The sequence below is a fragment of the Dipteris shenzhenensis genome, chromosome 4, assembly GCF_047967505.1.
Source record: "Dipteris shenzhenensis isolate YYH24624 ecotype China chromosome 4, Dip_SZ_1.0, whole genome shotgun sequence".
In the NCBI taxonomy this organism is placed as follows: Eukaryota; Viridiplantae; Streptophyta; class Polypodiopsida; order Gleicheniales; family Dipteridaceae; genus Dipteris; species Dipteris shenzhenensis.
Genome location: NC_141599.1, coordinates 59,595,445 through 59,621,004, shown reverse-complemented (window position 1 = coordinate 59,621,004; position 25,560 = coordinate 59,595,445). Strand labels below are relative to the sequence as shown.

Sequence of the window (25,560 nt, the reverse complement as noted above, 5' to 3'; positions counted from 1 at the left end):
ATGGCTTCATGAGCTTGTGAACATGCGATTCTTTCGAAATTCAAGCCCAAAAGGAAGGGGCAACATAAGTAGCATGCAAATCAGCCTTCACATGAGCAAAGCTGATTCTGGACAGCCTTCTTACAAGGCTAAGAATGATGCAGAGAAGCCCAAGAAAAAGGGTGTTTGTCATTATTGCAAGAAGCCGGGTCTCTAGATCAGGGAATGCAAGAAAAGAATTGCCAAGGAAAAGAAAAAGGATTCTGGTATGGTTGTCCACAGATTTAGCTCCTCATGCACATGATGGTGGTGATGCTTCAGCCAACTTAGTGGAAGAAGAGTATGCCTTTCTGACTTTCAGTCCTGATTTTTAGGTGGTTGCTCCAGATATTACAGCCACCTCTGAGGATAACTCTTATGCTTTTTTGACTTGCAGTTATGATCCTTCTAAGGATTCGTGTGCTTTCAATTGTCAATGAGACATTGAATAATTGGTACTTCGATAGTAGTGCCACCAAACATATCACTTCCAGGAAGTGTTTGTTTGATTCTCTGCATCCATCACCCGTTGGAAAAAGGGTGTCTTGTGCCAATAATTCATCTTATTCCGTTCGTGGCATTGGTAATTTCGTACTTACAGCCATAGATGGCAGAAATTTCAGAATTCATGATGTGCTTTATGTACCTGGAATCAAGAAGAATTTGCTTTTAGTGTTCTCTCTCAATAAAAGAGGATTTGCCTTGAGACTATTTGGCACGCTGTTTCGTGGTCTTTTTCAGCTTGATGTTTTTGAGAAAAGACCAGAGGATGCACTTGCAGTTTCTACTTCCACAACTGCTATGTAGAATGCGGGGTTATGGCATGCTAGATATGGGCATATGAGTTATGGCATCTTGATGACACTTCAAAAACATTCTATGGTTGATGCTTTGCCTCCTTTGGAGTCACCTCCCCCTCATGCTTGTGAAGGGTGCATACTTGAGAAGATGCACATGTTTCCCTTCAAGAAGGATGGTGCAGTACGAGCCGTTCGAAAATTACAGCTCATTCATAGTGATGTCTGTGATCCCATGAGGACTCCTGCATTGGGTGGTTATCTCTATTATGTCACATTTATTGATGACTACTCAAACTACACTTGGGTTTATGGTTTGAAGAAAAAATCAGATGTGTTTAAGCATTTTTGACACTTTGTTGCCAAGGTTGAGAATGAAACAGGCCTCATGGTTCAGATTCTACGCACGGATAGAGGGGGGGAGTATATGTCTCATGAATTTGAGGATTATTTGAAAGAGAAGGGCGTCACACATCAGCTTACAGTGAGGCTTACCCCTTAGCAAAATGGCAAAGTTGAGCAGACAAACTATGTTTTGAATCGGGCTCCCACTAAGGCTTTGAGAACAAAAACTCCTTATGAAGTTTGGCATGCAGAAAGCGTTTAGTGGATCATTTTCGTGTCTTTGGATGTGTTGCATATGTCCATGTGCCTGTTGAGTTTCGACAAAAAGCTGTTCGACGAGGCAATTAAGTGCATATTTGTTGGGTATAGTGCAGAGAGCAAAGGTTACCGTCTCTACAATCCTGCTTCTCACAAGATTTTTGTTAGCAGAGATGTAATCTTTTCTGAAAATTCAGTGCATACACATGCTGAATTTAATGTTCCAGCTTCTTCCATCTTGGATGATGTTTTTGAGGGATTGCTACCCATCGCATTGGGTTTCGGAGCTGATATCCGTACTGAAAATCAGATTTTACAGCAAGCAGCTCTTGGTCCACATGCCCCGATTCAGCCTCAAGCTGATTTAGTTCCACCACAGGCAGTGGAAGATGCCGTCAGATAGGAAAGGACAGAAATACACACAGCAAAATCAGCTTCTCATTGGCTGCTCCAAGCTCTCAAGGAGAGTAGGCTTGATGCTCCTTTGCCTGGCAGAACTTGTAGTGCATCCAGACATGCAGAGGGGTCACATTTTGTGGATTCAGTTTTTATTGGTGCACTTCTGGAGGATGAAGAAGAGCCCGACTCTTTTGAGGAGGCTCAGGATAATGTGCATTGGATGAATGCCATGAAGGATGAGTTGCAGTCCATTGATACGAATCAGACTTGGAATCTTGTGGATTTGCCACTAGGGAAGAATGCTATAGGTACCAAATGGGTTTTCAAGGTCAAGCGAAAGCCAGATGGGTCTATTGATAGGTACAAGGCAAGGCCGGTTGCAAAAGGTTATGCTCAGAAAAAGGACATTGATTATGAGGAGACTTTTGCTCCTACTTCTAGGATGACTACTATCACGTCAGTGATTGCCATGGTTGCACATTTTGATTGGCGTGTACATCAGTTGGATACAAAAACAGATTTCCTTAATGGAGACTTGTTGGAAGAGGTTTATGTGAAGCAACCTTCCGGTTTTGAGGTGTCAGGTGCAGCTGTTGGATGCCTTATTTATCTGTGCAATACTCGGGCTGATATTCAGTTTGCAGTTTCACAAGTGAGCAGATATATGCATAGCCCAAAGACTATGCATTGGCAGGTTGTAAAACACTTTTTTTGTTACTTGCAAGGTACTAATTCTTATGGTTTGATGTTTCCTAGGGGCGGTGACTTGCAAATGCGTGCTACAGTGACTTGGATTGGGCTGGAGATTATGACACAAGGCAGTCCACTAGTGGTAATTGTTTCTTTTTGGGTGATGCTTGCATTTCTTGGTTGAGCAAGAAACAATCTACAGAGGCTACCTCCTCATGTGAAGCTAAGTACAGGGCAGCTTTCACAGCAACAGTTGAGTGTGTTTGGCTGCGTCGTTTAGTGGCTGATCTTCATCTAGCATTGGAGGGTCCTTCTCCTATTCTCATTGATAGTCAGAGGGCTATTGCAGTTGCCAAGAATCCTGTGTTTCATGCTCGCACGAAGCACATTCAGGTTCATTATCATTATGTTGCATGCAAGGGAGTTAAGCATGATCTATGTCTCCACACATGACAATGTTGCAGACATCTTTACCAAAGCACTTCCATGTGAGAAGTTTGAGGCATTTTGCCATGCCCTGAACTTATCTCCTTTTGGTGATTGATCTTTTTCTTGTACATCATCACATTGGCACTGCAGGGGGGTGTTGGAATTATCGCCATAATTCATGGTAGTGACCAATTTATGACTAATAAGTGGGTTAGGAGCATTTTTTTCTCTTTAGAGGTTTTTTTTTCTAACCGTAGTTAGGATTCCCAACTACAGTTAGTAGTTAGTGGTTAGGTTAGTTAGGGTTTTGTCACTTTGGAAAAAACCCCAAGTTTTGTATATTGTTTGTATCTCTTCAACGATAGTGTGTTGACTCTCACTTGTCTGCTCTCTGTCTCTGTCTCTGTCTCTCTCTCACACACACACACACACACACACACACTCTTTTGCGCTCACGCTATGTCTCACAATTGTTTCATCATACACAAATTTAGGAATTCTCTTCTCTGGCCCTATTTTCACGATGAGACTGGCGATGCAAGCCTGTTTGAGTAGAGGATATGCTTCTCTAGCCCGACTGGGTAGACTGGAGGCAGTTGAGACGGAGGAGCATTTCTTATGTGTTTGCCCAGCGTATCATGAGATCCGGGGACGCTATCACTGCCACTTCCAGGAGGGGCAGGGTTTTTGTTCACTCTCCCGCCTGATCCACTTGCATGCTCAGGTCTGCATTGGGCTCTATTTGATGCAACGACATAGAGAGATGCTATTACAACAGATCAGACAACAACATGCACTTACATTACCACAGGATGTTGAGGTAGACCGATCACATCAGTGTGTCATAGACTTCTATGGATTTGAGTAAGCTCCGGGCTACAGAGAGGTGGAGGAGTAAGTAGACATGCGGGCAGCATGGATCAGCGGAGAAAGAAAGTTTATTAAAGTCTACTAAAGACCGATGGGTCTATGAGACCGATAGAAAACCTGATACAATGAGCAAAAGGGTGGAGCTACTAAGTGAGCATCCTAACCCATGCTAGAAAGTTGTGTAGACATAGTCAATGCCATCATCATACATATAACCATAGTCATCATCATCATAACAGATGCAATCTGATCCGATACCATACAATACAATGGACGTCAAGGTATGCCCGGTGACGCGCTAGGCCGTGTAGGCAAGAAGCCCGTGATATATCGCTGTCTACTGTTTGGCCTCCTAGCAGCTACTCTACGCTTGACAAGCACCACTGTAACTCCTATCAGCCATATCCCAAGTTTGAAAATAGATGAGATGTTAGCTATCATGATCTGTGCATCTGTCCTATGTCGAGTGTGCCACGTCTCGGTCTCGGGGTCTCTCCCTCTCCTACTATCTGTGATCGGGGGGTAGCATGCTCTGGTTGGAAGAACTCTGTGATCACACTTTGAGATGGGTCAGATAAGGCCTCCTGCCCTTGTCTCTGTGATCCGATGAGGTGCTCTCTATGTCGAACCTCCTCATGAATGAAAGCGGCGAGGCACCTTTGATCTGGATATGAGAGAAGTCTGGGAAGGTCCTCGAATTTGTCTCTGAAAAGGTAGTGGTATCGTCCACTTCTCTTGTAGTAGACTGGGCAAACAGAAGGCGAAGTGCTCCTCTGACTCGACCTCATGCCACTCACATAATGTGCAGATACGACTCTCTCTCTGGGGATCCTCTCTGCTTGTCCACTCTTGATATGGAGTCCACGCACGGTACGGTACTACCGAGTGAGAGACGCAAAATCCACGCACGACTAGGAGAGCGACCAGAGCACGCACTATTGAGGTCTGACGCATCTCTGCCCTCCTTAGAGGAGACAGCCCGAGGCGAGGCGTCTTTCTTGATATAGCTCTTTGGATACAGAGGTCGAGGAGACTTTGCCCCCCACCACAGCGGAATACAGCCCGATAGACACAGATCTAGGATATCTTTGCAGCCCACCGGAGGGCCACCACGGCGCGGGGTTTTGGCTACTGATCTCAGCTTGCTTTAGCTCTAGTTTTGTTATGCGAGTTTGAGATTTTGAGCCATATATTTGAGTTTATCATAGCACTCGCACGTGATCTAGCACGCCCTTTGCTTCAGCCCTCTATGGCTTATATGAGTTTCTTTCCATTTGCTGTACTTTGTCCCATAGGTCTGTCGAGAAGGTGGAAGGTTTGGAAGCCACCAATGTAGCATTGCTAACTAAAAAAGCACATGTAGACAAGGCATTGGCTGAGTTCAAGAAACAAAGCGGACGCTTGCAAGATGAATGGCGGAAGGAGAAGAGCAAGAAAGAAGAGTGGGAGAACGAAAGAGCATCATGGGAATAAGAGAAAAACAGCCTCAAAGACCAAATGCAAGCCACGGGAGCCGAACTACAACAGCGGAGAGATGCACAAGGAGCTGCGGAAGGAGCAAACAAGGTAATGGAAGAGCTGAAATCTGAGAACGAAAAACTCTGAAAAGATTTGTCATCCTTGCAGGCCACAATGCAAGTTAAACATGCTGAATTCACACAAAAGATCACAAAAGGAGAGGCTGCAATCCTAGAGTGGAAAGATGTGGTCAAGAAAGGCACAACTTCCCCCAAGAAAGAGATTATCTCAGAAGCTTTGGAGGAAGATGAAAGGAGGAACAACAAAGCTGTAAATGTTTTGGTTCGAGATCTCACAGTGGGAGACACCCCTATGGCAGACAGACAGATCTTATTCACCAAAATGGGTGTGAACCTTACATGTGAGACAGCTTGGAGAGTGGGCAAACCTGAGGCACTTACAAGGCCACTAGTGATGAAACTCCGGACTGCTATGGACAGGAAGACCCTCATGAGCATGAGGGCGGCTGTGAAAGTGACCCGAATTTACTTGGATGATGACCTCGACTTGCATGTGTGAGAGCATATGTTTATACTATGGTCTACAACCGAGTGTCCTTGCTATGCGTGATGGATTTTATGGTTTCAGCATTATGAGTGACTATCATGAGATTGAAACTGCACTATGTTGTGTTTTTAGAGGATGAGTTTGGGCATGTTACTGGATTCATTCTAGATATATGCATGCAACGGGAGGAGGGTGAATTCTAGCCACCCCAAAATGAGGAGCTGAATACCATCAAGGAGGAGGTCAACTCCCTCAAGGCCCTAGAAGAAGAGAAAACAAATAAAGCATTGGAGGAGCTTTAATCTACAACAAATAAAACCTTTCGGAAGGAGATGGTTGTAATTTAAGCCTTCGTCCCGCCCTCCGATCTGCCTCCCCCTTGCGTTGCCTTCTCGCTTCCACTAGTGCCTTTTGCCCCCTGCCTTCTTCCCTCCTCCGCCTGAGTTCCCTTGCTACCTCCTGCCCCCGCAAGGCCCCCTTACCCATTGTGCCTCTCCGCCTTGCTTCCCCCCTCCCCCCCCCCGGCGGGCTTGTGAGTGCTTCCCGTAAGTAGGGGAAGTGGGCAGTGGTATGTGAGGGACAACTCTTGATTGGTCCTACCTAGGGGACCGTTGAAACACCCAACTAGGGAGGCAGGGTCTATGACGCTTGGAGGATTGAGTCCCTGACCTGCATCGTCCGGAATTGTAATGGAACCTTATGGTCGAGCCAAGGAACTATCAGGCGGTCTCGCAGTTTTATACCAATCATCTCTCATTGGGATGATCTCTATGGAGCGACACAATCTATATGTGAGATTCCTGCGAGTCTAACCTCACACCTTTCCAGGGAGCTGCCACAGAATGGTGAGGTGTTGTCGTATACAGCTCTATACCCAGACATTATGGACTTCTCCTTGGAGACTTGAGAGCATGGATTGTAGACCGCTAGGTACCGATCATTGATTTTCAACATTGATTTAGATGAGGCAGGTATTCTCTAGCTTCCATAGACCAATGAGCCCCAGTCACCTCGTATGGCACACCTTCATAGACAGGGCAAGATGCATGATTTGATTATCTACAATGATGGGCTTCGTTCAGTGATCTCACATGTTTTCCACATGGAGGAGTCCAATGCAAGTAACTACCTCATGTGATCCCCTACCTTTGCCTCTCAGATAATAGATTTCTACATCCCACCACCCCCGCGTGGAGCTGACCATACCTACTTGTTCATTAGCTTGTCCATCCCACTCCCATCACTAAGCACATATGCACCACCTATCAAGAGATTCACTTTGATCACAAATTAGCCCCTGCATACATTGCCCGCCTCTCTACTATGCTTACTGATATTGATGATGTCCTCCTACTAGAGGATGGAGCCGCCCTTCTCACCCACTCCATTCATGATGCTTTTTTTTGCGCAAAAAGTAGTGCTAGTTATATTGCTTGAAAACGAGAGTACAGAGGCTAGCGGGCTGTAATCACAAAACGGATACAGCCCGTGGTAACAAAATAATAATTACAAGCCTCTCAGGGCATAATCATCGGAGTGTGGACAAACAACCACGGTGGGGGGGAGTAATGCCACTGAAGACTCTGAGCAGAGTCACGAAGGAAGTGCCGTCTCTTCTCCTTCCCTGCCCGGGACTCCCCCTGAATTTGATCCCACTGACCCTTGAGTGTGTGAATGATCGTGCTCCAAATGTCCGCTAGGGTCTGGGTAGCAGAAGAAGCCTGATCTCCTAAGGTCTGCGCGCATCTGGAAGTCCAGATATGCCAGCCTACAATACTCCCTATGATCTCCCAAACTGGGTGTCGAGTCATCGCTCCTGCATCTGTCTCTGTCAGATGCCAAGGGAAGCTGTCCATGTATGCCCAGGTGGCCTGCATGATGAAGAAAACTGGATCCTGCCTAGAGAACTCATAAGCCAAGTGATGTCCCATCTCGGTGCTGCACCAGCAAACGGCTCCCCAAGTGACCGGTCCTAGCTCGGGTGCAGCCCTCGCTAAGATCCCCATGACTCCCTTCCACACTGTCTGAGCATGCGAGCAGCTCCAAAGGCAGTGCTTCAGGGACGACGACTCTTGAAAACACATTTGGCAGTGCCCCTCCTGCCTCAGCCATCTGCCAACTGGTAGCCCCTTGTGGGCCACCATTCAAAGAAAGTAAGAGATCTTCCTCGGCCGCCAGCTTGCCCAAAGAGTCTTCCAGAATGTGCAAAGGAAAACCAGAGATATCCCTTGGGCATACCAACTATGTGCCTGTGTGGGTAGCGTGCGCTGGAGAGCCCCAAGAGCACGCCTACCAGTACGCGCACTGTATGAGAAGAAGGGGGTAGGGTTCTCTGAGGTCTCCAGTGGTGGCCAACGCCACTCCCTTGGGTCCCACTCCACCTCTGTCAAGGAGCGGCCCTCCCAAATCCAGAGTCTCTAGTCCTGGTCCTGCATAATCAGGGGGTCTATATGCCACGTTTTCCTTTGCAGCCCTATGATGCGAAGGCGCTGCGAGGGAAGCTGGGGGTCGATCACGGCCTCTCTGCTCTGGAGATGGCTACCATCGGCGACGGAGAAGAAGTGAATCGAGGAGTCCGAGAAAAGGCTTGCAACCACCAAAGGAATGCCACGGGGTGTGAACTGCCCTAGCCACCTCTCATCTCCTGGGAGGAGCTGTCTGGTGATTATGGGAATCCTCCAACTTGTAGGAATGGCAGCATTGATCTCCGCTCGCCGAGCCTGGATCCCACGTGCCGTACCTACTGCTGCTGCCAGCTTGCCTGGGCTCAACTGGCTATAGACGTCCCTCCAAACCCGGAGCGAGCGTGCAGGCCCACGCGCCCAGAGCGCCCATGGGATATGGGATCTCTCTCCAAGCTGGCGACTTGTATCATCTGTCACCTGGCTGCTCCAAATTAGGGGATGTTTGTCTATCTCCCCTCGGCAGCTGGGGGGAACCTGAGAGAGGCTGTGCCGCAACTTCCTCTAGACCGAGACGAGGCCACGGAGGAAGGGGGAACAGGGCTGAGTCAGTGGGGCTGAAGTGACAATCCACCGGATAGACGGCTGCCAATCACCCCCTCTGTGGGGGATACACGCGCTGAGACCATGTAAATCAAGAGCTTCCACGTCTGCCCTCCTAGGGTGAGACCGCGGATGACTAACTTGCCATGTAATGCGTGACTCTGCAGTTTTGGATCTATGATGCCAAGATCGCCCTCTGTCTAGGGGAGAATGACTGTCTGCCAGGCGACCCGGGCTCTGGTGGTGCCGGAACCATCTGAGCCAGACCAAAGAAAGTTCCGCACCAGTCTCCTCAGCTAGGCTACACACGATCTCGAGAAACACCAGCAAGATGCCACTTACCAAGCGGTGGCAAGAAGGACCTGATTGACCACAAGGGCCCTGCCTGCCAAAGATAGCCGAGCCGTGCTCCAGAAGGCTAGCTTCCGTCGTATGGAGACTAGGACCGGTAAGAACTGCTAAGCCGGCGTGATATCCAGACCTACCTGGAATCCCAGGTAACATGTCGTCTGTCCTCTAGGGATCCAGCGAAACCCCAGGAAAATACCCCACTGTGAGCTGGCTCCCGGATCTATAAGAAAACCAACTGACATATGCCAATTGATTTTCGCCCCAACGGCTAGGCAAAAAATCTCTAAAGATAGTCTCACTCGCTCCAGTGACTCGATATCATCCTGCACATACAGGGCCGTGTCGTCTGCATACTCGGAGTCCAGAAGTTCTGCATCGTCCCGAATAGGGAGGCGCATCCCTCGAAGACCAGTGGTACGGGCTCGTAGGAAGTGAGTCATGGCCTCCGCAAAAAATAGGAAGAGGTAGGGCGCAAGCGGGCAGCCTTGACGCACCGAGCGCTCGAGGGTGAATCTCTCCCCCATCCTGCCGCTGATGATAACCTGGCTTGAGGCCGATCTGTAGAGACTAGCAATACCTCTGATCCACTCGTCCGGGGAAACCGAACCGAGAGAGTGTACCTTCCAAGAAGGACCAGTCTACCCTGTCGTACGCCTTCTCAAAGTCAAGGAGTATGGCAAGGTGCTGGCCACTGTGTTGGGCCCACTCCGTCGCCTTTGAGAATGTGAAAATGTTGTCCAAAATGCTGTGATCTTGGACAAAACCAGTCTGGGTGTCATGGATCAAGTCATGTAGCAGGGGGCGGATGCGGCTACTGATCATCTTGGCAAGGATTTTATAGGCAGTCGGGAGGAGGGTGATAGGGCGCCACTGTCTGATCTCCTGACGGTCCCCCCCTTTGGGGATGAGGAAAATCAAGCCTGTGGCAAGGCTCTCTGGCATCTGTCCGTTGGAGAAGATATGTTGGAAGGCTGCGAGCAAGGGCTTGTGGACCTGCTCCCAGAAGGTGGTGAAGAAAGCTCTAGAGAGCCCATCCTCACCTAGGCATTTCTGCCCATCAATAGCGCTCACCGCATCCTGCATCTCTGCCACGGTGAAAGGGGCGAGAAGGGTTTCACTCATGCTAGGCTGCACGAACGACGGTCTATATCTCCACACCTCCTCCCTGCATCGGCGGGCACGAGGGTCTGGGGGCTCCTGCTGGAACAGGGATTTGTAGAAATCTGTCGCCAAGTCTCGGACCTTGTCTGGATTTGTCCTGACACTACCATCCTGCGCTCTAAGAGATCGGAGCTGTTCCCCTACTGACCTCTGGCCATGAGTCCTGAAGAACTCTCTGCACATCGTGTCGCCTTTCCTAGCCCAAAAGGACTTGGAAGCATGAAACGAGAACTCTGAGCGTCATTGGGTGATCTCCTCTAGCATGGCTCGGGCTCTAACCTCCTGTCGTCTGAGCTCCTCAGAGCCTGGAGAAGACTGCTCCATCCGCTGTATTGAGGCAAGATCTCGTCTGAGACCCCTCTCCTTCGCCCACCACTGCTGCCTGACCTGAATCGCCTTCTGCTGATAGATGAGACTAGACTCGGCAAGAACCTGAGCTGCCATATCCCCCATGGGGTCCCAATCCTGCTCCCACAGGTCCACTATCCTGCTGCGAACCGCTGCTCTGGAGTACATGGAGTCTGGGATCCAGCACGAGCGTGGAGGTAAGGAGTGAGAGGCTGAGTCCAGGACTAGGATGACTGGGGCATGGTCAGAGAGGGTCGTCCCTGGAACCACTCCTGACTCTCCACCTCTGCCTAGCGCCCAATCGCTGACATAGAAACGGTCCAACCGCTCCAGAAGTCTGCCTCTCTCCCTCCTGTAACCCCAAGAGAAGTCCAGACTCCCTGTCCATCTGCAAAAGGAAGGCTCCCTCAAACTGTCCCAACCTCCCACAGTGAACAAGGAGTCCCAATCCGCCTGCTCCGCCTGAGCTATACCGAGGAACTCTGGGCCCCGTCCCTGCTGATCCTCTAAAGTCTCAAGGTTATTGAAGTCCCCTCCTACAATCCAAGAATCCATCTTTGGCAATAAGCCTGTCAAAGATCTCCAGAAAGCGGCTCTCCGTCTGAGGTCGGTCGCGGCATAGATATTGAGGATGCCGATGCGGGAGCCCTCAATATTCAAGCCCACCCAAAGCGCTCGTCCTGGGATCAAGGTGCCAAAACCACACACGTGCTGAACTAGAGAAGCGTCGATGGAGGTACAGACACCCCCGCTCCTCCCCTGCTCGCCAATCGAAGGTTCCCAGTAGGTGTGGGAGCGTCCTGTGAGGACCTTCCCACACTTACTGGTCTGAGAAGCCGAAAGCTTGTGTTCCTGCAATAGGAGCACATCTACCCTTCCCACCAAGGTTGGCTGGAGCTCCTGTTTGAGCACCATCTTCCTGGGGCCGCGGGTTCCTGATGAGTGGAACCCGTTGACGTTCCAAGAGATAATGCGTATACTCATGAAGAGGGGAGATGGGCCACAAACAGCTGTCTGCTTGCGGTCGATGTCGAGGTGGTCGGAGGATGTCCAGTGTGCAGACGAAGGCGCTTCTGTGAGGGTTTCGAAGGAGAGGCCGGATCATCGGACCCATCCTCTAAAACCTTCAATAGAGGGGAGAGGCCCTTCGTCCCATGGTGGTAAGCTCTCTCTAACCAACTCGAAGCCTCCGCCAGGGAAATACTATAGCAGCCCGCTACCTCTGAGGTCCTCCAAGGGCGGAGCCCTTCCGCGTAGATCCACTCCAGAGGCGGTCGAATGATGACCAAAAGGCGGAATTGTTTGGCGCTGTGGCGCCATCTCAGACGAACGTCACCCTCCTTCCACTGTTGCTGAAGAAACTCCGCTGCTCTGCTATCGATCCAGTCGTGCACCTGCTCCTGGGACTGATTTCGAATCGTCTCCCAAACATTTTCATTCATCCATTGCTCATTCCCGTCACTGGTGATAGTGAAGGAATAGCTAGGACCATCATGGGGGGCAAGGACGGACACCTTACCCTCCGCCCCCTTTTGGAGGAAGAAGATGCTGATGTCTAGGCATGCAGGGAAGGAGCCAATACCAGCTGCATCCAAATAATCCCAAGGTCCTGCTCGGGTAAAGCTCCAAAGGTAGAGCTCTAGGAGCTGCCCTTGGGTGTGGGGACGAGGATGAGGAGTCGGAACTAGAAAGAGGGGTGCTGGCTGTCGAATGAGCTGGAGTGGTGCTAGCCATCTGCGGGGAAGGGCCTCTCCCCTCCACCGGGGGCCAGGAGGGATAGGCACGGAGGAGGTCTGTGCTGGCTTCGGGGCCGTAGGCGGCGCAAGCGAATGGGGGGGTTCCCTCGGGATCATGCTCGAGGGAGAGGGGGGGGGCTGAAACCAAAGGTGCTGGGGGGGATCCCGGAGGGGGGGGAGGTAGGGGGACCGAGGAGGAGGGGGGAGGGGGGGGGGCGGGGTGAAGGATGAGGGGGAGGCTGGCTGATCTTCTCCTTCCCCTTACTGGGCTGCTGCTGATTGGTGACCACAGGGGTCTCTTGCTGTAGATGGGAAGGCTTTTTTAGTCCTGTTTTGTTTCCTTTCTGTTTTCTTTTGACCTCAGTCCAGCCTTCCCCTTCGGGAGGGGATGTCGATGCCTGGCGGGGGGGATCCTGAGTTGCCTGGATGGGGGCCATATGAGGTTCTATCCTCGTGAAGCGAGGGCAGGAGAGCGCCTGGTGCCCGAAGTCATGGCATCTCAGACACTGATCTGGGTGACCAATGACCATAATGCGCTGCGTCACCACACCTGTGTCCGTCTCAATCTCGAACTCTAAGGGGATACTCTATGGATCTAGGACTGCCACTTTGACACGTGGCACCCCTTGGGCTGCCGCCGCATCAACGAAGGTGTCCTGCATGAGCCAGCCAAAGTGCGCCCCCAGGTCCTTGATCGGGCGAAGCTCTGTTGCGAGGCCTGGGAAAATGAGGGTGACTGGATGGCGAGGAATGCGAAAGCGGGCATCGAAGTCCGCTACACTGAAACCCCTATACCATGGGACCATAAGGATGATCTTCCCACCCACAAAAGTAGGGGACCGTCTGACCATATCGCTCGCAGCCTGTGCTGAGGAGATCTTGAGCCAGAAGATACCACGTCCCATGAGTGCGACCTCCTCAATGTGGCTGTCCTCAAGGTAGAGGGTGGACTGCAACCAGTCCCTGATGTCTGCTCGTGAAGGGGCGTAGCCAATGACTCTCCCATAAACGGACGTCTGGGAGAAGTCAGTGGCGGCCTGCTTCACCAAGGAGACCTGATGCTCTGTCAGTGTTATGCGGTAGGCTGATGGAGGGGGGGGTCCGTCTGGGCCACCGGTTCCGGGCTCACGGCCGCCATACCGCACCGACAAACTGCAAAAGCTCCAAAAGGTGGGGGAAAGGAAATGGCAGAGGCGAGGGAGGAAAGAGGGAGGGATGGAGAAGTACGGGGAAGCGGGGGGAGGAGAGGTGGTGGAGTGGGGAGCGAATGGCGAAGGGGGGAAGGAAAGGAGGAGGGAGGGGGGGAGGCAACGCAGCGCAGGGCGGGGAAGAGGAGGGAGGAGAGGGGAGGGTGTGGCAGCGCAGCGCGAGGGGGGGCGGGGAAGAAAGGAGAGGAGGGAGGGGAAGGGGGGGGGTGTGGCAGCGTTGCGCAACGGTGGGGAAGGGGAGGAAGGGGGCGGGGGGGTGGTAGCGCAACGCGAGGGGGGGGGAGGCGAGGAGAGGACGGAGGGGCGGAGAAGGAGGAGAGGGAGACGGAGGAGGCGCGACGGCTGCGAGCTGGGAGGCGGCGGAGAGAGAGGAGGGGGAGGGGAGAGGGGGCCGCGCAGCGCGGGGGGGGTAGACGGGAGCGGGGGAGGGGTGGGAGCATTCGCAGGAGGCAAGCTTGAAGAGAGTCCATTCATGATGCTACTCTCCAATCTTTTTCGAATACCACCAGATCCACCTACCTCCCACATATTGTATTGGTCCCTTGCAATGGTTAGTATGACAACTCATATTCGAGACCGGGCATCACCTTTTGACTGAGATGAAGACCAAATGAAAGGGTCTCGACTAGTTTGTCGGAAGAAGAGGGTCTTCTTCCACTGAATTGAGGAAGAATTACTAAACATTTTGTGTAGCAATAATGCCAAGGACTTTTAGTGGAAGTTTCTCGAGCAGAGGTCAACATCCCCTCTCACAGCTAGTCCCTCTCATAACTCATTTAGAAAGTGTTCAATCCACGTGATTCTCCAACACCTTGGTACCTTTTGGGAGAGTGTCTCCAACATCTTGCTTTTAAGGTTTTGATGAGCATGCTGTAGAAAGGTAGCTGCCCATGGGAGGCAATTTACTAGATGATAGAGAGATGTTGTTATGGAGTTTTTTAATTTATTGATCGAATATGGCAAGACTTGATCATTACACCGCCTCCGCATAGAGAGCAGCAGAGCAGAGGGTGCGACTGTCAGGAGGTTGAGTTGGAGGAGCATTTTATTTCCAGGTGCCCTGTGTACTATGAGATCCGAGGTCACTACCACTGTCTCTTCAGAGACGGCTCCGGGCTCCTTTCCAGATTCCTCGCCTACCCAAATTAGAGATGCCTCGTGGCCTTCATTCATGAGGGGGTCCGACACAAAGAGTACTTACTTAGGCGACGGGGCTTGGCCACACCATCAGACACCTCTCAGAGCAGGATCACAGAGTTCTTTCCATTGAGTGACATTGATCGTCGAGTCTGTAGCCGTAGACGTGACAAAGACCTCGACCCAACAACCGCAGCATGACACACGAGACATCGAGGGGACACACAGATCACTCTGGGGGACCTCCCGTCGGCACCCCTTGACGGACGCTAGCATCCCATCACCAGCTATGTACCAATCAGGGCGACATGACATACGGAGGATTCGGCTCTGCTCGTCTTTTTTCTTTTCATTGTCACACCCAGATGTATTTGATTATGTATGATCAGACTTAGGACTCAGCACGGGTGATGATGCTCGTTTAGTAGCTCCACCCTTATTGTGATTTGTATCAGGTTTTCGTTCAGTCTCATAGACCCATCGGTCTTCCGAAGACTCTAATAAATTTTCTTTCTTTCTTTCTTTCTTTCTGGATATTTATCAGGATCAAGTCCCCCAATGTTACTGTTGTGACTTCACTAGTGGTCACATCCCTGGGATAAGTTTCATTCTCCCGTTCCCTTTTCATTGTGGAGGAGTAAATATTTTTATTTTTAAATAAAAATAGTGCCGAGCACCTTGTATTTTGCAATCCTTATGTTCATCTGGTATCTTTCATCGACCACAGAGATGAGCAGCGAGGTTTAAAAGAGAAAATTAGGGAGTTGGAGCTTGCTTATGAGGACACTATCAAGCAAGTGAAACTGGTAAAAAAACATTAGCTTAATAAGTAATAAGCATTTTGATTGAAATATTTTGGCTAGAAGACATTGTGATTGTAGAGTTGTAAACAGGATCATGGAAAGGAGCTCACCAAAATGAAGCAAGAATACGATGTTAGTGGAAAAGAATTGCAAGTTAAAACTGAGAAAAAGGTTTGTGCGTAAGCTTAGAAAACTTCCATTAATTATGGAACAAATTAAATCAAAGCATGAACTCATTTCAAGCAAAGCAGATGCAAAATGTTACGTAAAATCTCTCCCTTCCCCTCTCTCTTTCTCTCTCTCACACACACACACACACACACACACACACTATCCTCTTTTTTCTTTTGACCATACTAATTACTTTTTTCCCTTGAAAACCCTTTCCCAACTTATCCCCTCTCTCTAGCTCAGTATATTCCCCCTAATTATTTCTTAATTTTCAGAGTTTTCTGTTAATTTTCCTATTTTTTCTTTTCACTGCCTAGCTTAGTTACACTCCCGCTCCAAGTTTTAATGTTACAATTAATGCTCTAATTTTTAAGTTCTCCCCCTTCTATACTCTCATCCCAAATGCATTAAACATTTTCTTCGTTACATAACCATTTATTCACCGTTCCTTTAACACACCCCAATTCATTTTACACTTAAAGCATAGTGTCTAAATTTAGCTTTATAAGTTCGTAGTGTGAGCAACTAGTTTTATTGTGATCCCGATAACAAGGGAGGGGTTTTTATGACACCTGTCTTCCCAACCATGTTAAAATATGATTCTTATCATTTTTCTTGTTGGATGGTGGCAGGTATGCAGACTCCCCTCTTTAATAAAAGTGATGCTTGCTAGGGCTTGTACAAGCTCTACTTTTATGCAATTTGTGCAAAATCATTTTTACAAAATTACCCACCGCTTGGTAACTTTTAGGGGTTCACCTACTTGTTCAAACTTTTTCTTTAATGCAATAAGTTTCGCTTTCTTTTCCATTCTCTAGCTTCAATCTCTAGTCATTTCACTATGCAAAGGGGTGTTGTCAAGTCTTCCACACACACACACACACACTTTTTTGGGTGAAATCCATTGTTTTTTTTCAGCGACTGCGGTCGAGAGAGAAGGGGGGACTGTGTCCCCTGCCCCCGTCCCTCTTACGGGCTTTCTATGACCCTATTTGGGCTCATTTGGACGCCGTTCAGAAGCCTCTTCAACGACCTTCCTCCCGAGCATTGAGCCAGTGGAAATAGTGTAGTTTTTACACATACTTGGGGGTAGTGTTTATCGGACCAATTTTCACGATGGCCCATGAAGCTACAACACGATTCACACGAGAGCGGAATGCTTTGGTCTTACTAGAGAGGCAGTGCTTCCAGGCACACTTCTAGGACCCCCCGATGAAGGGCTAGCTTTTTGACACCCTGGTGAGACCGACTACCATGTATGCAGCACCTTTCTAGGGGAATGACATTTTAGCGACGACAGAGTGGAAGAGATTTGAGAGGCTGTAGGTGATTACCAAGTTGTACAATCATGCACTTGCTAGTGAAATGGGGAAGGAGGATCTATCGGTCACATGCACTAGTCCTTTCACCTTCGAAGACATTGAAGTTGGACTAAAGAAGATGGCTAATGGCAAAGCATCAGATCACATGAAGATACAGGCGGAATTTGTGAAATGGACAGGAGACCGAGCAAGAACATGGCTCTCACACATCCTAACACATGCTCTACACCATGGTTTCCCTCAGGAATGGCAAGAAAATTGGGTCCAGCCTTTACACAAAGGTGGAGACAAAAATTCAGTCACAAATTACAGAACTATAATGGTCAGCTCTACATTGGCCAAGCTCTTAAGTATAGTGCTTGAAATGAAAATCAGCTCATGGGAAGAAGAGGCACAGAAAAGAGCCACCGGACAGGCAGGCTTTCGCAAGGAGCACAGGACAGCCGACCACCTTATTACCTTAAGGGTCTTCATGGATGAATGCATACTGAGAGGACGCACTCTATTTTGTTGTTTTGTGGATTTCAAGAAAGCATTTGACATAGTTCCAAGAGGAGGGATTATGGAAGAGAATGCAAGAAATAGGAGTCGCTTTGGCCTTAAGGGTAGGCATCTCTCGCATCTATGAAAAGGTTTTATGCCGGCTCAAACAAACACAAGGTATGTCTGATGTATTTGAGAGCAATATGGGAGTGAAGCAAGGCTGCCCTCTATCGCCTACCTTGTTCGGAATATGCATTGACCAATTGGAGGAACTCATCAATGAATTTGCAGTAGAGAAAGGGTTGCAAGGACCGCAATTGGGGCTTTGGACAGTGCTATTGTTGTTATACACAGATGATGTTGTTCTTTTGGCATACGATCCGGAATCTATGCACAAACTTTTACAAGTGCTTAAGACTTTTTGTAGGGAAAGCGGGCTGCAAGTAAATGTCGGAAAAACAAAGATGATGAGAGTCTGTACCAATCAGCCAGAACATCCCCTTGAGATCACCTTTGATGGACAGATCATTGACTATGTCAGCACCTTCAAATACTTAGGGGTTGATATCCCGGTAGATCACAGATGGTGGCAATGTATACATAGAAGGATGGACACTGGTTGGGGGAAGTACTACCGATTGCAGGCACATCGACACTAGGAACTGGAAAATTCGAAATGTATTGTTTGATGCATATGTAGTGCAGACAGTATTATATGGAGTGGAAGTATGGGGAGGCAGCATTTCAGCCTCTACATGGAATGATATTGAGAAAATGCAAAAAGCTTTCCTAAGGAGACACCTTGGTGTCAAACCCACTACTCCATACTCAATACTTCTGTTGGAAACGGGAAGGAGACCGATTGAATTTCATGCATTGATTAGAGTTATGCAATACCTCATAGAGGTGCAGCAAATGCAACCTGATAGGCTGCCTCATAAAGCATGGAATGCCAGCACAAAGCTTCAAAAGACTACAAAAGTAAGGTCATCTGCACAGGATGGGCAACCGACATAAGAAAATGGTTCAGCAGATGGAAAGTGGAAGCATATTTGACCATGCCGCCTGAAAAGGTCAACATGCAAGAGTTTCAACTGTCTTTACTGAGCACTTTGCGGAATCACTGGTTGACAAGTGAAAAGAGGGTAAAGCTGGAATATTACCAAGACAACATAAATCCCACATGTTGGTCTACATACATGTCCATAGAGACTCATGCTTAGTCTTATATTAGCACACCTATCCCCCTTCTATATCGCAGAAACATCGCCAGGTTCCGTACCAGATCTCATACATTTGCCATTGAGCAGGGGGCTTGGATACACCAGCCTAGACATGCTAGAGTCTGTACCCTTTGTGACATGCAGACAGTTGAGACGGAGGCACATGTAGCTCTACAGTGCCCCCGATATGCACATATCAGGGAGGACTACCAGCAGATACTGGGGGACTCCGCTTAGTTGACATTAGTTCTCTCCACTGCCTCTCCGGCAGCATTGGGATCTTTTGTCACTCGTCTTTTTACCTGTCGTCAGGAATTCATAGACTCCTGACTCCTCTCCTTGAGGAGACTCTTTTTACATTGTATCGAGACGGGTCCCATGGGTCATTTTTGGCCCCCCGAGGACGCTAATAAATTCTACTTCTACTTCTACTTCTCTCTCTCTCTCTCTCTCTCTCTCTCTCTTTGCTTGTTGTATTAGTTTTCTATCAGTCTCATAGACCCCTCCGTCTTCCGAAGACTTTAATAAACTCTCTCTCTCTCTCTCTCTCTCTCAGTTCTAGCTACATCTACATCGACAATGTCTACTTCAGCCACCGCTACATCTACCGTTACACCTACACCCACGACAGGTGGTCTGTCATTGACCTCTCTTTCCTCTTTCATCACAGATCCTCTATTTGATTCATCACTTATGTCACCCTCACCAGAGGCGACACACACAGGTCCACATTACTCTACTTTCTTCTCACCCCTCTCTCTCAGTCAGCCATCTCTCCCACATCCTACTTGGATCATCTCATCCATGCCTTAGCTCTCTCTCTCTGCACCCTACTAGGATCCTCTCATCCATGCCTCAGCCATCGTTATTTCTTACACAACTCGCTCAGTCATAGCCTACCATCCTGTCTCACCCTCCTACTTTGTATCCCAACCATTTTAGTTTCAGTTGGGGTGGGCCCACCAGACACATGGGAGGCACTACTCATGAAGGTACATAGTATACGAGCACGAGAGGTGGAGTGACTCGCTTCGCACTGGAGCAAGCCCGCTACACCCAGGAGCTAGCTTGTGTTATACAGGATCAGGCTCGCTTTATTTAGGAGCAAGTTGGCCTTATCCTGGGGCTTAGACATGACATTTTGCAGCTCTAGGAGGAGTTCACCTCTATCCGTACAGTCCCAGGCAGTACTCTAGTTGTTGAGGCACAAATTGCCAGCATGCAATCTGTCATTGAGGAGACATCTAGATGGGTGGATGTGGTCAAACAGGAACTAGCGAAGGCAACTGTTTCAGCCACTCTCATGGAGCAGCAGCAGAGAAGCGACAAGGCTCTCAATATCAGAGTTCGTGGCATCCCGAGCACTGAGAGTATACCAATGAGTGATACGGCTAGATTTGTGGCCACTACTTTAGGGGTAGCAGAGCATGGAATCGTTCGAGAGGGCTTGGCGAGCGAGGAGAGACTCCAACCGAGAGTAGTCTCTCATCATATAATTTCATGATACACAGCGCGACTTACAGCTTTGTGACGTAGATGAGTCCTAGGAGTCCATCCATCGATCTCCATGGATGAGGATCTTACCCCCCCTACAGGTAGAGGAGAGACACACTCTAATATAGCAACGGGAAGGACGAGAAGTAGGTGTTAGTACGAGATGGGCGGCTCCTTATAGGCCCTCGTCGAGCACATGGCCTCTCCCCCACATTAGGGGGACGGGGTTTATGGGACTCGGACATCTGAGACCTTGTCTTGCACCATTTGGAAGTGTAATGGTATCTTATGATCGGAACCAAGAAACTTCTCAGAATCTTATACAAGTTGTGACATCGTCTTCTATACAGAGACACATCAGAGCCTAGAGCGTCCTCTACCAGTAGTCACAGGTTATACTTGGGAGGCTACTTATAGAGATGAGGCGAGGGACATTGGAGGAGTACGAGGGTCTGGTGGAGTAGTACTTCTCTATAGTCTTCTCTTTTGGGGGCCATCTCAGTAGAGAAGAGAGACTCACACTCTAGGTTTCTTTGGATCCGAATTCAGCACATGGACTGCCAGGATTTTTTCATAGCAGTATGCTACTTTCCGGCCAAGACCTCACACTTTGCATGAGATATTCGAGAGGAGACTGAGACATTACCATACACAGCTCTCTATCAGGACAATGTTGATTTTTCGAGTCGTGGGAAAGTCCTCTTGGTTGGGGACTTCAATGCGAGGAAAGGGGCACGCCAGGTATCACTCCTTGATTTCAGAGATGATTTTGTTATGTTACCAGACATTGACCTACATGATGCAGTTTGCTACGAGTCTCAGTTGACAGGCGAGCCCCTATCACATCTTATGGGCAGGCATTGTTAGACCTCGGTAGGATGCATGGTCTCATTATTTATAATGGTCTTGACAGATGACCTTCTTCTGGTGGCTTTACTTGCTTCCCTCACAGAGGAGGCTTCAACGCCGTTGATTACATCATGGGATCCCTTGCCTTTGCCTCTCGTATCACTGACTTTTGCACCACTCCCTCCTAGGGCCGACCACACCTACCTCCTCTCCTGTATCTCCATACCTTGCCTCGCAGTACCCTTCGCTCCTCCGATTATTCACAACACTTATCAGGACATACATTTCAATCATAGTCTCTCGCCTAGGTACTCAGCACGCCTTTATACATTCCTCACATCTGCTCTGATCGCCCGCTCACTCCATGAGGCTGCACTTCACGCCTTCCCTCACACTACTCGCTCTACTCGCCCACCACCACTTGGGACCATTCCTTGCAACAGTTGGTATGATGATGAGTGTAAGGTTTTGCGTAGCCAACTCAGATTCGAAACCAAACATAACCTTTCGAGCGAACCTGAAATGAAACGCGAGTATCGTCGGCTGGTTCGTAGGAAGAAACATGAATTTATCCACTGAAATGAGGAGGAATTACTGAACTCTTTGTTTAGTAACAACTCTAAAGACTTTTAGTGGACATTTGTAGAGAGACGGTCCCCTTCACCTCTCACCGACACTAAGGTTTGGTATGATTATGCACGCACACTATATGACATTCCAAATCAGCCAGTTCTTGCCGACCTTTCACACATATCTCGTCTGACTTCTTGTACACTCTTCACTAAGGGGGGTGTTAAGGACACTGTGATGAAGCTTCATAACGGTTGAGCGAAAGATCATGAGGGTCTATGCACTGAACTCATTGCATATGTGATTAACATCCTTGCCCCGATCTTAGCAAAGCTCTTTAATGAAGCTATTTGCCTTGGCCTTCCCACATACTTGGACTCTTAATACTATCTTATCCATCCACAAGACAGGGAATCCCATGAGCTCGGGAAACTACATGATCATTATGATTGGGCATGTCATGTCCAAGATTTATGCATCAGTGCTTGATTCTGAGGTCAGTCGATTTGCAAAGATGCGGGGGCTTAGAGCATATGGACAGGCCGGATTCCAACATGAGAATGGGATCATGGATCACATTCTCACGCTCAGATGTATTATTGAGGAGGCGAGGATACCGAGGCAGAGGGTTTATTGTTGTTTGTGGATTTCTGTCAAAGTCTTTGACATAGTTGTGAGAGCCCGTCTCATTAGGCGTTTGCAGGACTTGGGTTATGATTAGGAGATTATCTGAGCTATCATGGCACTTTATGAGAGTGTCTCAGGCAGAGTTCGGACATGATCTGGATGGACACATGAGATTTTGATCAAACAAGGGTGTCCTCTATCACCCACCTTGTTTGGCCATCTATGTCCATGAGCTTGAGACAGTCATGCAGACACTAGGGGCGACTGGATGCTCTCTTGCTGGCAATGTAATTCAGATATTGCTTTATGTAGATGATGTGGTACTCCTATTGTTCGAAGCAGAGGGCCTCCAGAGGCACTTAGGTGCACTACAATCTTTCTGTGAGTCGTATGTTTTGAAGGTCAACCTTGATAAAACCAAGGTCATGATCTTCAATACATCTTGGTTCATGATGCATTGGGAGCAGTTTACTTTTGACAGGTCACCGGTCGAGATTGTTTCATCATACATCTACTTGGGGGTTATCTTTTCCAGACCTATTTTCACCATGAGACCGGCGATACAGGCTCGTCTGAGCAGAAGATATGCCTCATTGGCCAGGTTGGAGAGGCAGTGCTTCCGTTCACATTTTCAGGACCCTCAGACCAAATGCCTACTCTTTGACTCCTTGGATCAACCAGTGGGGGATGTATGGCAACGCTTGTTGGAGGCCGGACCTGTCAAATACTCAGTGGGCTCGTGTGGAGCAACTACAATTCTTATGCTATCACGGATGATTTGCGGTAAGCCGTCAGTTCCTCACCAGATCATCCAAGCTGGGTTTGGATCTTCATCATTGCAGCTCAATGCAGCATTTCAGATCATCACTTACTTATATCATGTCAGTGCATACGGAGATCACACCTCTGGACGCAGCATATCACGGTGGTTAGCATTGTCCTCTTCCATGGCGCTATCAGCAGCAAGTGACCAGAGATGTTGGTTTGCACACACAATCAGATGGTTTGAGCGACTGGGGCTACACATGGATTACAGCCCATTTTTCTGCGTCCCTTGCTGCCATTACTCTTACCATACCTTCTCTACGGTGTTCATGTTGCAAAAGTGTGAGGTCATGATCCAGGTAGATCCTGGTTCCCTTCAAAGTTGCCCTCCTGCTCATGAGGGTCTTCTTGTCCATCGCTGTCCGGAATTTCAGCACTAGTGGCTTTGTGGGTGCCTCAAGTTTACCCACCCTCCAGGCTGTCTCACAAGTGAGATTGACTCCCACTTTGGTGAACAGTATTTTGGCATCTCCCATCGGTAGCCCCCTCACTAAGACATTTAATGCTTTGCTGGTCCTTCTCTTTTCCTCCTCCAGTGCTTCGGAGATAAATTCTTTTTTTGGGGCTGTTGTGCCCTTTTTGACCACATCTTTCCATTCCAACATCTTAGCTTCCCTTTTGCTGATTTGTTGTTTAAGCTCCGCATGTGTGTCTTGCATGGCGACAATGTCCTTCTTGAGAGTAGCAGTTTTTGTTTTCAGCTCCTCCATTACTTTGCAATTTCCATCCGGAAGTGCTTTCATGTCCTTTATTTGCTGCAATTCGATCTCCAAAGCATGCACCCTGTCCTGGAGCTTGTTTTTCTCACCTATCCATTCAACCTTTTCTTTCTCCCATTCCTGCTTTTTGCCCCTTTCTTTCCTCCATTCGTCCTGCATTTTCCCTCCATGATTTTTCACCTAAGCTAGTGTTTTATCTACATGTGCCTTCTCTAATGCAAGGCATATCTTTTGGAGGCTGGTGAGGACATTGGCTGTAGTGTTTGGAGTGGTCCTGCTGTGTAAGATGTCATGGCATTTTCAAATGCTTGTTTCCCCCAAATGTCCTCTACACATGCTCATGTAGGCATTGTGCAAAGTCAATATCTGTCCCTGTTTGTTTGCTGAACTGTAAATGCAGAAATAGAGAGAGAATCCTCACATATTTTTAACTGTCCTGGGTGGTCTTCAAGCAAGCTGGTGGTTCTTCCCTGCCCTTCTTTGTTTTTTTTTTCAGTATCCCATTGTGTGGATTTTTAATGGAAATCTCTCCTTCTGCACTTTTCTTGGCTCAACACTTGACTTTCTTGATTTTTTTTGCAGGTCTCAAGTTGGCTCGAGGTGCAAGGAGCTGGACTCGAGGTGCAAGAGCTGGGGGTTGCTTGTATTTGCGCTGCCCACAGCAACTTAGCTAGGCTATGCGTCGAGGGATGCTCCCAATAGCATATAGAGCTGGTCCTTTGGCAGTCGGGAGACTACAACATCCCCGAGAGCATTCTGAGCAGGTCCCATGACAGTTGAAGGGCTGAAACAGCCCTGGATCACCCCGGAGAAGATCCTGCAGCAGGCGCAATGGGCTGGAGCAGCTTTGGAGGCCTTGTGGAGGTCCTGTGACAGGCCTGTAGCCGTATAGGTGTCATGTGACCAGCTCGTAGGAACTATGTAGGTCCTGCAGCAGGCGTGGTCCTTTGTGAAGGCCCCGCTATGGGTGGAGCAGCCTATGGAGGTCCCGCAATGGGCTACGGGGCCCTGGAATAGTATGCGACAGGCTATGGAGGGAGCTAGGCCAGGATAGGATAGGCGGAATCAGGGTGGGAGCTAGGCGGGAGAGAGAGAGAGAGAGAGAGAGAGAGAGAGAGAGAGAGAGACAGAGATTATTAAAGTCTTCGATGGGTCTATGAGACTTTGAAAATCAAGCGAGTGAAGGAACTGAAAAGAAGTCATGATGAGATCAACAATGAAGGAGAAAGAGTACTTTATTCATGAGAGGAAGTTCCAATATATAGGCCAGTGATACATTGTATGTGAGCTCAAGAGAGAGCATCCCAGATCCACAAATCACTCCACTGATCTCTCCATGAATCTCATCCACTAGAACCTTCTACACTCACACCTACCGACTGACACATCATCAATCACACCTACTACAGGCACACTCACCACATAGGTGGTCACACACATGGACACACAAGCACACACACACAAACATAGGTATACCTTCATCAATTTGTTTTAACACCCCCCCACAAATTGATGACCTTGACCCCTAGCAGTAGTCTATGGGAAACTTCATGGCTTGCCCACCTCTGGTGGCAACACACATGATCCCGACCTAGACTCACTCTAAGTTGCATTGGCAGTAGACTCATTTGGACACCCTAGCTCCAACATGATCTCACTCCAATTTTGGTCCCTGGTTTACAATCTCTCTTGGAGGT

The 25,560-nt window shown here is 48.7% G+C and overlaps 1 protein-coding gene across 2 annotated transcripts in view; it reads left to right on the top strand.

Annotated features, from left to right (window-relative positions):
* The window catches only part of LOC147903130 (dynein regulatory complex subunit 4-like), a 71,781-nt gene that overhangs the window by 22,631 nt on the left and 23,590 nt on the right, over window positions 1-25,560 (top strand). Inside the window, exons 6-7 of one of the 2 annotated variants that reach the window (XM_087373303.1) lie at window positions 15,505-15,583; window positions 15,671-15,751. In XM_087373303.1, coding sequence (XP_087229429.1) covers window positions 15,505-15,583; window positions 15,671-15,751 — 160 coding nt within the window. The remainder of the gene's footprint in view (window positions 1-15,504; window positions 15,584-15,670; window positions 15,752-25,560) is intronic. The other variant, XM_087373304.1, reaches the window with a different exon arrangement.